Consider the following 11,419-nt stretch of genomic DNA (forward strand, 5'->3'; position numbering starts at 1 on the left):
CACTGAACCCCTGGATTAAATTCCAGTCTGTAATTTACTGCCAGCGATCGTTACTCTATCCATAAGGCACCCTGAACTCGGTCTCTCCCGAAGACTTTAAAAACAGTTAGCTCTTTAACCAAACTTTTGGTCTCCTATCAAAATATCTGTTCTGGGACGCTGTCAGGTTTGGGTTTATTCCCGCTCTTGTACAACAACTTCGGACGTTCGTGTGGCGAGGACGCTATCGCAACGCAAGTTGTTGTGGAGTGGGAGTGAAAAAGAGAGACGCTTTTCTGTAAGTGGTGCAGTGGAAGAGGGTTAACGTGAGGACAGTAGTGCCTGCAGCTTTTTGGGAGGCGCTGTCCCTTTAAATAAAGGGACCTGCCCTGTGATCGAGCGGTGCCTGTTGCAGGCTCGGGGAGGGTAGGAGCTGCCTGTGAGAGATAGAGGGGCGGGTTTTGGTGCCAGTGACTGGGGGGTGGGACAGACAGGGGCTGGCAGTTTGCAATATGCAGCCCGGGCTCTGGAAGCTGGCGGTGCTGACGGCACTGCTGCACCCTGTGCTGCCGCTCCAGTTCCAGCATCACCGGTACCCGGAAATGGTCAGTGCGCTGCTCCAGGTCCAATCCGAGTGTCCGTTCATCAGCCGCCTGTACAGCATTGGCCGCAGCGCCCAGGGCCGGCACCTCTATGTCCTGGAGCTCAGCGACAACCCCGGCATCCATGAGCTGTGTGAGTACCAGGGGAGACAGACCATCTCCGACCTCATCCCCAAACTCCCCTTCACTCCACCCTCAACCCAACAAAACTCACACCAAATCCCACCACCGCCATACCAAAACCCACCCTCTCTGCTAAATGTCACCCTTTCCCCCTAAAGCCCTACCCGAAAGGCCACACTCACATCAAATCACACCCTCACTCTCCCAAATCACACCTTCAACCTCACTCTTATCTCTGAAATGCTCCTTCTCACCCCCTCACCATTCATTTCACCAGCACCACTCCACTATCTCTTCCCCCAATGCTTTCCCCCCATCATCTAACTCCAACCATTTATGCTCCAATGGTTCCCTGGTGATATTTCCTGATTTCCAAATTTCCTGTAGACGACACAGATGCTCTAGCCCAAATTTCCCTCATTCCTAATTCCCGCATTGTCCACCTGAATCCTCTTGTATTGGAGCATTCACATCAGTATCCACTGTGATTCTTTTCCCCCTTTGTTCTTCTCTGTGCTTTTGTTATGTTATGTGACCCTTCCTCCCTTCTCCCCAGACTGTTGGTTTTGTCATATTGCGACTTGACAACCCACAGCCCTCTGCGGCTTCTACGGTCCTCCCCCTCCTTTTACTCAGTTGGCATCTTTTGGGAGTCCAGGTGAATTTGGAACCGAGAGCTATGAGACAGAAGTTCATGAGGTTGGAAGTGAGATCCCTCTCAATCACAGCACCAGATCCACTTCCAATACAGCATCAGAACTGACTGGGTGTCCCACTGATATTTGAGGCACCCTCAGCTGTTTTTGAAGAAGATGTGGTTTAGTCTTATTCTTTGGGCCAACTGTGGAGGACAGACTCCATCAGAACTCGTCCGAAATACCAGTTTTAGTTTCTGTGTTGTTGCTTTAAACAACATATTGCAAAACCGTCAGTGTTTTTTCATTGAGAAATATGGGTCAAGAATCAAACGCAAAAGTCAGGAGGCTATTCAGCCTCTCCAGCTGATTCTATGGGAATAGAAGCAAGCCATTTAGTCCCTTGAGTCTGTTCCACCATTCAGTTAGATTGTGGCTGATCTGCACGTGTACATGCAATCATCAATATTCCTATTTAACCAAAACTTGTTGTTCTCAGTTTCTTGTTTTTCTGTCCTCTTTCCCAACCAGCTTCGGAAATTCCCTCGAAGGGGGAAGAGAAAGAGGTCCAGAGTTATTAGAAAGATGAGGTGTTTGAGACAAAGCATGATGGTTGGGTTTTAAGGGTAGAGATATGGGTGCTGTCTGGGTTGGAGATGCTCATGAAGACTCAGGTAACAGAGGAGAGTATGCCAAACTGTGTTCCACAAGTTGGAGGTTGGTGGTGTTCAGGGGCATGGGGTGTAGGGCAAAGGGATTAAAGTTCAGGAAGAAGAAGGGAAGGAAGCAGTACTGACGAGATCAGGACAGTCACTACTGCCTATAATGGACGGTGCTGGTGTCGAATTGCCTCCTGCAAGTGTCAAGCAGCACATGTCTTTGAGTAACAGCAAGACAGAATGGGATGAGAGGACAGCAACAACTGAGAGATTCCCATTCTTTATCGTTTGCTCTAGCTCCAACAGATGCTTCAACCCGTGTTTAAACCAAAACATTTTCCGCTGGTCCCAAATTACTGATTGAATAACTGAGAGCTGGGTAAATACGATACTGAATTCCACCATCAGGGTCATGGGCTATACCCTAGTTTAGAATGGCTGATTACTAGTAATGAACAAGATCTCAGGTTCAAAGATGAAACGCTGAGGGATTTAAATTGAAAGAGGATGTAATAAGCACAAAGGATTTATTGGGCTGCATTATATCATTAATACATTTAGGAATGGATCAGGAGGAGACCATTCAACCCCTCCAGCCTATTCCATCATTCTATGAGACCATGGCTGAACTGTGATATAACTCCACTTTCATTCATATCCCTAAATATCTTTGGTTATGAAAATTCTATCCAGCTCAGATTTAAAAATATGAATGTATTCAGCATCAATTCTTGTTTATGGTAGAGAATTCCAGAGTTCTAATGATCTTTGTGTATAGAAATGTTTCCTGATTTCACTCCTGAAATATAAGGCTCTCATTTTAAGACACTGCCCAAGACCTAGATTCCACAAATCAGCAGAAACAGTCTGTCTCTGTCTACCCAACTGTTCCCCTTAACGTCTTGAATATTTCAATTGCATCAACCCTAACTTGCAAAATCCCAATCCAAGTTTGTCTAAACTCTCCTCATAATTTAATCTCGAGTATCTTGGTATAATTATGATAATTAACACTGCACCCTCCAAGGCTAATTGTTCTTTCCCAGAGCTGCTCACTGTGACATCAGGTGTGTCTAACCTCGGTTTTGTGCAGCTGAAACAAACACAGAAAATGCAAGAGAAACTCAGCAGGTCCAGCAGTATTTGTGGAGAGAGAAACAGAGTTAACATTTCAGGTCTGGCATGACTGTTAGAACTCTTTGATGTCCAACTTGTAACTCCTTGTATTCTAGATCTTGAGAGATACAGGTCAGCATTCTACTAGCCTTTTGTTCATATGTATTTGTTTAGGATATTGCAATGATCTGTGTCCCGGGAAGTCCAAGTCTCTTTGGAGTTTCACTGTTTAAGGCATTTCATTATTTAGAAAGGATTCTTTTGAACCGTTTTCACATTCAATGTAGATATCATGACTCTTTGCTGTGTAAAATCCATTTGCTTAATCTATCAACATCTCTTTGAAATGTTCAACTTTGATCTACACTGTTGGCAGTACCACTTTGTCATCAGCAATTTTTGATTTGTAACTCTACCCCACCATCTAACTCATTAATACCTGCAGTGAATAGCCAAGGCCTCAGCAGATATCCCCAGTGTGACTTCACCAGTCAAATCCTATCATCTAAACAGTGCTGCTGTAATTGTGTCCCTGCGGAGATGGTGAATGATTAGCGCTGTTTGTCTGGTGGAAAGGGGCAGGAACAACACTGATAGAACAGACAGATGAGGAAGGACAAAGACAGGTTTTGAGGTGGAGGTGAACAGTAAAGGTAAAGTCACCATAGTCTTCCCAGACTATAGGGGTCCTGTCTCATTAGAGAGAGAGAGAGAGAGACGACTGGTGGTGGTTTAACCAGAGGATCACCATGCCTTAGGCAAGAGGAAGGATTGAGAAGGAGAGTCTTTCGTGGTAACCTCAACTGGTGTGGGAATTGAACCCATACTGTTAGCATCACTCAGCCTTACAAACCCACTGTCCAAGCTGTAGCACCTCATGCAGCTCCTAGTTCTTAGATGGAGTTTTTTTAATTGATTTATGCACTGACATGTTTGTGTGTGAGAGTGAGGACATTAACCCAGGCTACAGTCCAGCTCTGAGCGTCCAGTGTGATATTCCTCTGTCACAGGCAGTTTGGCCTGTATAATACATAGGTAATAAACAAGAAATGGGTTGCAGATAAAGAGGAAGGAAGACTGCCTAATCCAGGAACACTGTATCCTAATTGAGGCATCACTCCCAGACTAACAAAACAAGTGTCAGTAATCACAGATTAAATCCTAGCAATACAGCTAACAATGTCATTACCTGCTCCAACGCGTGAGGCTTAGTGTCATGTTTCTTTTGAATAGTTTAAACAGGCTATTTCTGCTTTTATTCACTCTCTGGTTGGCCACCCAGTCTCCCTCTGGTCCCAGCCCACCCTTCAGCTGTGGTGAGCCCACAGGACCATGAACTTGATCTCTCAGCTTTGCTGGTCCAGAAACGTCTGCACTCCGTACTTTGTATGCCTCACAAGAGAGGACTCACTGTTTCCGAGTGAACCCTGCACAAAGACTGTTGGTGTCTAGCAGTGTGTGCAGATTGGCAGTAACCCAGGGCTGCACAAAGCCCCTACCTGTTTGTAGCTCGACACCACCCGCCCAGCCCCGCCTCTTCTCTTGGGGTCCAAGGTATTCACTCAAACTCATGCTGCAATCTCATTCAAGGAACACTATCATGGAAAATCCAGAAACAAGATCAGGCCATTCAGTCATTTAAGGCTACTCCAAATTTAATTCTTTTAATTCACTCCTAGGATGTTCAGATGGGCCAATGGGCTGAGAAGTGGCAGATGGAATTTAATTTAGATAAATGTAAGATTTGGGAAAGCAAATCTTAGCAGGACTTATACTTAATGGTAAGGTCCTAGGGAGTGTTACTGAACAAAGAGACCTTGGAGTGCAGGTTCATAGCTCCTTGAAAGTGGAGTCGCAGGTAGATAGGATAGTGAAGGCGGCATTTGGAAGGCTTTCCTTTATTGGTCAGAATATTGAGTACAGGAGTTGGGAGGTCATGTTGCAGTTGTACAGGACATTGGTTAGGCCACTGTTGGAATATTGTGTGCAATTCTGGTCTCCTTTCTATCAGAAAGATATTGTGAAACTTGAAAGGGTTCAGAAAAGATTTACAAGCATGTTGCCAGGGTTGGAGAATTTGAGCTATCAGAAGAGGTTGAACAGGCTGGGGCTATTTTCCCTGGAGTGTCGGAGGCTGAGGGGTGACCTTATAGGGGTTTACAAAATTATGAAGGTATGTAAAGGGTAAATAGACAAAGTCTTTTCCTTGGGTTGGGGGAATCCAGAACGAGAGGGCATAGTTTTAGGGTGAGAGGGAAAAGATATAAAAGAGACCTACGGGGCAACATTTTCACACAGAGGGTGGTACATGTATGGAATGAGCTGCCAGAGGAAGTGGTGGAGGCTGGTACAATTGCAACATTTAAAAAGCATCTGTATGGGTATATGAATGGGAAGGGTTTAGAGGGAAATGGGCCAAATGTTGGCAAATGGGACTAGAATAGGTTCGGATATCTGGTCGGCATGGACGAGGTGGACGGAACAGTCTGTTTCCGTGCTGTACATCTCTGAGTCTATGTTTCCAAGTCAGGATGGGGAATGGCCTGGAGGGGAACTTGCAGGAGTTGGTGTCCCCATGTATCTGCTACTCTTGTCCTCCTCGATAGTAGTGAACTCATAAGATTGTGTCTGATTCTCTACCTCAACTCCACCTTACTGCATGATCCCCGTAACCACTGGCTGGGATAGAGAATTCCACAGGCTCCCCATTCTCTGAGCAAAAAAATTCTTCCTCATCTCAGCCTGAAGTAGCTGAGCCCTTATTCTGGGCTAAAAACAGTTAATGCTGCACAGGTCTGGCAGCAACTGTGGAGAGAAACAGAGTTTCCCACATCCTGAGATCCCAGTTCTGGGGCTGGAGCTTTTGCCAGTAAGGGGGGAAAGTTGCCCAGCTCACCACACCCACCTCAGCAGAAAGCACCCCACTCTGAACCTGGCTCCATGGTGGAGACATGGGGTAGGTGTGGGATGAAGACACCCACCACCACCACCACCAACACCACCACCAAGACCACCATCACCAGCTCATAATGGCTGAGGAGGAGTGGTTAAAACGCCTGCCCAGTTCCCAAGGGACTCCATTCCAGCTGTTTGGTTACATTTTAGTCTTTGAGGAGAAAGTGAGATCTGCAGATGCTGGAGATCAGAGCTGAAAATGTGTTGCTGGAAAAACGCAGCAGGTCAGGCAGCATCCAGGGAACAGGAGAATCGACCTTTCGGGCATAAGCCATTCTACATTTTAGTCTTTCACCTACACCCCATGCTACCTCATTGAGCAGTCTTCGGCTAGTTAAGATGAGAGGAGAAAGATTTAAGAAAGACATAAGGAGCAACCATTTTACAAATGCAGCAATTCTTGTATGGAACAAACTTCTAGAGATGGATGCGTTACCCTTACAACATTTAAAAGATATTTGGATAAGTACATGAATAAGAAATGCTTGGAGGGATATTGGCCAAGCGCAGGCAGATGGGACTAGTTTAGTTTGGGATTGTGGTCAGCATGGACTGGTTGGACCGAAGGGTCAGTTTCCATGCTGTATGACTCTGAGATGAACTCTGGGCACCATTGTTTCAGAAGGATGCTCCTGTGGATGATGGGTAATGTGGAGAGTGGAGAAGCTGGGGTTGTTCTTCTTGGTGTAGAGGAGCTGATTTGACAAAAATGCTCAAAATCAAGAAAACTTCTGATAGTCAGTAAAGAGCAAATGTTTCCAGTGGAAAATGGATCAGTAATCAGAGGGACACAAATGGAGGGTTATTGAAAAAAGTATTAGAGGTGGAGTTGGGGATGTAGAAATATGGTGGAAGCAGCTTCAACTAAGACATTCCAAGAGGGCACTGAATGGTTATTTGGACAGTAAAGGTGTGCAGGGTTATGGGGAAAAGGCATTAAATAATAGAGATAATGCAGGCATAATAGACTGAATGGCCTCCTTCTATGATTCCAGGATGAGGAGAATTCTTTTGTCAGCGTATTGTTGTGGTTGTGAATGTTCAGCCAGACCGGGAAATGGGAGGTTCAACAATACGTTCCAAAAGAATATGTACTTAATGGAAACAATTCTGCACTCTATGCATTAAAGAGCAGGAGAAGTGTGACGGATAGCACTTCCAAGTAGCCAGTACAGGCATGATGGGCTGAATGTCTTCCTTTTAAACTGTATCCTTCTCCAAAAGGGACGGAGATGGCCAGGAACAAACTGACATGAGAAGGTTATTGCTGCTGCTGATGTCACCTCCTGTGTTTGCAGTGGAACCGGAGTTCAAGTATGTTGGCAACATGCATGGTAACGAGGTGCTGGGCCGTGAGCTGCTGATCCAGTTGGCACAGTTCCTGTGTGACGAGTACAACCGTAGAAACCCACGCATTACCCATCTCATCCACGAAACCCGGATACACATCCTGCCCTCCATGAACCCCGATGGGTATGAGGTGGCAGCTGATCAGGTAAATGTTTCAACCAGAGTTGCTTACGGATTCCTGTGGTTAGACTTTGAGACTGAGAAGACGTCTATTGACTTTTATCCAGAGACAAATGAGGCAGACACTTACATCTGTTTTTGTAGCTGTTTGTTTTTCCCTAAAACAGGCCCCCCGCCTGAAACCAGAGGTTGTAGTTAGTGTCACAGAATCATGCAGCATGGAAAGAGACCCTTCTGCCCAATTTGTTCATGCCGACCACCAATCCCAAACTGAATTAGTCCCATTTGCCTGCATTTGGCCCCATATCCTTCTATGTACTTTTCCAAATATGTTTTAAATGTTGTAATTAACCTTTCTCCATCATTTCCTCAGCAGCTCATTCCATGTATGCACTACCCTCTGTGTGAAAAAAGTTGCCTGCCAGGTCCTTTTCAAATCTTTCCCCTCTCGCCTTAAATGTATGTCCTGTAGTTTTGGACTCCCTAGCCTGGGGAAAAGACATTGGCTATTCACCATATCCACACCCCTCATGATTTTATAAACCTCTACAGGGCCCCTGACACCCCAGCCTATTCTGTCCCTCCTTATAACTCAAACCCACCAATCCTAGCAACATCCTGGTAAAAATCGTTTCTGCACCCTTTCTGGATTAACAACATCCTTCCTTTAGCAGGGGGACAGAATTAGACACAATATTTTAAAAGTAGCCTCACTAATGTCTTGTGCAGCTGCAACATGATGTCCCAACTTCTATTCTCAATGCTCTGATGAATGAAGGCAAGTGTGCCAAGGACTGGGAGACTGACCCATTCTTACTGCCTGCCATAGGTGTATTGACAGGTTAATAACCAACTGTTTGCTTGTGCTTTCAATGCACCTTTAGTTACCAACAAGCCTCAGAGTGGGACCTGAACCTGAACCTGGAGCTGTAGAGGCAGGAATGCTGCCCACTCCACCACAAGACCTCTCCCTGGATTTTGTCTGTGGTTTGTTATTTATATCCAGAAGGGTGATCTAAATGGCTTTCTTCTGCCACCCATGGTATTTTTTCATTCATTAACCACTACCACTAAATCGCTCATGTTCCAAATGATTAATTCATGGCAAAGCCTGTTAAGAACAATGCAATAACACCAAAGCTGACGGAGAGATCGGGAAAGATGGAGTGGATTAAATCAAAATGGAGCTGAAGGGAGAGGTAAAGCACTCAATCCTTTGTGTCATCACCTTTCTCCAAAAGCATCATCTCTGCATTACACTTGAGTCCGGGTAGCATTAGAGAGGGATCACGTGCTGTTCATCGATGCCTTTAGAGAGAGAGGTGGGCATTCCGGGGATGGAGTGGTTTATTTCTCCATCCAACTCTATTTCGATTTAGACTCCCTACTCTCCTTATGTCTCCCACCTCTCATTTTCTTTTTCATGTCAGCATTGCCCTTCACAGGCTTTGCTTGTTGATTCACAGTTGGCCACATGTTTGTTTTCCTGGCGCTAGAAAAATATATTTATCAAAGTCTAAAAGCCTCGGGAGCACTGTTGGGCACTGCATCCTCCCAACAACACCAGTCCACGAATGTACTCTCTCTCAGATTAGGGGGGTGAGGTTCTCAAAAGCAAAGCTTGTTCCCTTGTTCTGGCTCCATCCTCTCACTTCCTTATCACAAACACTACCCTCATTAAACATTCTCCAGCTCTCCCTGAATTTCAATGATACCCCGTACACAAAATGTAAGCAGTGCTCAGATCCCACATCACTCTCTAAACTTCTCCTTTGCTGGAGCCATTAACTCAGGTCACCTACCCACACCCAAGTCCATGGGAATGTTCCCCCCTCCCCTCAACTCCCTCATTGGGACCACCCAATAGCTTTAAACTCAATCAGTTAATTATTAATCCCAGTCTCTGATCAATTGGACACAGGTTCTAACCTTCAGAAGATATTAAGAACTTCAAAGGAGAGCCTTTTTTGACCTTGGGACGATCAATGAATTATGTTTAAAATGTAATCAATCTGGCTTCATGCCCACTACTAAAACTGCCCCGTACGCTGTCCCCATCAAACACTCCCAGGACAGGAAAAGCATGGGGCTAAATACACAGTAAAGCTCCCCGTACTCTTTTTAGATTGAAAGTAAAGCTTTCTCTACTATTTTGAACTGAAAGCAACTGAAACTCTACACTCATCCAACAAATACTCAGAGGACAGGTACAGCACAGAGTGAGATACAGAGTTGTTTCTGCATTGTTCTGAATGTATATTGTGTTTTTGGTTATAGTTTGGTGCCTCCCCTCCCTGCCATGGTTGACAACCTTTCCCTTACTGTTTACTCTGCTCACACACACATTTATCTCATCCTGTGGCTGGGTAGCTTTTTACAGACATGCCAGGGCTGATTTCCTTTGCTAAATGTAGTCTGCAAAATGACAGGTTTAACTTGCAGTCAAATCCCCCCAAACCCCCTCTCCACTGTGTGATTAGAATTAAGTAGCAGCACGGGTGTTTTTGTTGAAGGGTACACCTTGAAAAGGAGAAGATTGATGCTTTTGTAATTCAGAGAGCTGGAGAGCTGACTCTTGATGTTGTGTGTGTCAGTTGCTGTGTCTGACGTGAGCTGCAGAATGACTGTGAGTGACAGAGTACTCCTGTAGCTAAGGCTGAACAGGGCTAACAGAGAGAGGCAGGGTGGAATGAGGCAGACTCTATTTTGGAGTCGGACAATGGTGGGCAGGGTGAACAGAGAAGAGAAGAAACAGAGGCATGGGATATATGGGGGCAAGGAGATAGACTTAAGAAGGAGGGGTAAGGGGAAGGAGTGAGGGAAAAGGTGGACAGTTTGTTTGGGAGAGACAAATAGTGAGTGAGAAAGGAACAAAGAATCCAGATGCAGGATAGGCATCATACATGAAGTTCAGACTGGCAGGCACTGAGAGAAACTGTTCTTGACGTATAAGAAAATAAACCATATGGTGTATTTCCTCACAACTCAACTGCCCTCTGCTCCTCTTAACTCTCTGTTTCAAGCTTGTCTTTCTATTTTGTGCTCCCCAGGGCTCAGAGGCAAATACTTACCTGACTGGCCGGGCCAATGCCCGAGGAGTGGACCTGAACCGCAACTTTCCCGATCTCCACCTGGCCTTTCAGAAGCTGAAAGATCGGAACCACCATGTCTCACTTGATGATAACTGGCGGGAACAGGTCAGTCCAACAAATACTACAGCTGTTGTTCCAACAGAAGTGAGGATTGAGACCAGACCTTGAGTTCTAACCCCGTGCTGTGCTTGTCTTGGGAATGTCTGATGGGTCAGTGTAGAGGGATATTCACTCTGTATCTAACCCCATGCTGTCCCTGTCATAGGAGTGTTTAATGGGGACAGTGTAAAGGGTGCTTAAATCTGAGTCTGATACTGTGGTGTACTTATCATAGAGTCATAGAGATATACAGTACAGAAACAGACCCTTTAGTCCAACCCGTCCATGCCAACCAGATATCCCAACCTAATCTAGTCCCACCTGCCAGCACCCGGCCCATATCCCTCCAAGCCCTTCCTATTCATATACCCATCCAGATGCCTCTTAAATGTTGCAATTGTACCAGCCTCCACCACTTCCTCTGGCAGCTCATTCCTCACACCCTCCGGGTGAGGGTGGGGAAGTGCGGATGAGGATGTGGGTAAGGGTGAGGAGTGAGGGTGTGGGTAAGGGTGGGGTGTGCGAGTGAGGGTGTGGGTAAGGGTGTGTGTGGGTGTGAATGGGGATAAGGATGGGGGGTGAGGGTGAGGGTGTGGGTAAGGGTGGGGAGTGCAGGTGATGGTGTGGGTAAGGGTGGGGAGTGCAGGTGATGGTGAGGGTGGGGAATGTGGGTGAGGATGTGGGTGAGG

General features: G+C 45.9%; 1 protein-coding gene across 1 annotated transcript in view; it reads left to right on the plus strand.

The window, feature by feature from the left end:
* Positions 1–455: 455 nt before the first annotated feature.
* The window catches only part of cpn1 (carboxypeptidase N, polypeptide 1), a 26,737-nt gene continuing 15,773 nt past the window's right edge, over positions 456–11,419 (plus strand). The window contains exons 1-3 of the mRNA XM_043712944.1: positions 456–714; positions 7,368–7,564; positions 10,590–10,736. Of these exons, the coding sequence (XP_043568879.1) occupies positions 492–714; positions 7,368–7,564; positions 10,590–10,736 (567 nt within the window). The 5' untranslated portion in view covers positions 456–491. The remainder of the gene's footprint in view (positions 715–7,367; positions 7,565–10,589; positions 10,737–11,419) is intronic.

This window comes from Chiloscyllium plagiosum, chromosome 22 (genome assembly GCF_004010195.1).
Source record: "Chiloscyllium plagiosum isolate BGI_BamShark_2017 chromosome 22, ASM401019v2, whole genome shotgun sequence".
In the NCBI taxonomy this organism is placed as follows: Eukaryota; Metazoa; Chordata; class Chondrichthyes; order Orectolobiformes; family Hemiscylliidae; genus Chiloscyllium; species Chiloscyllium plagiosum.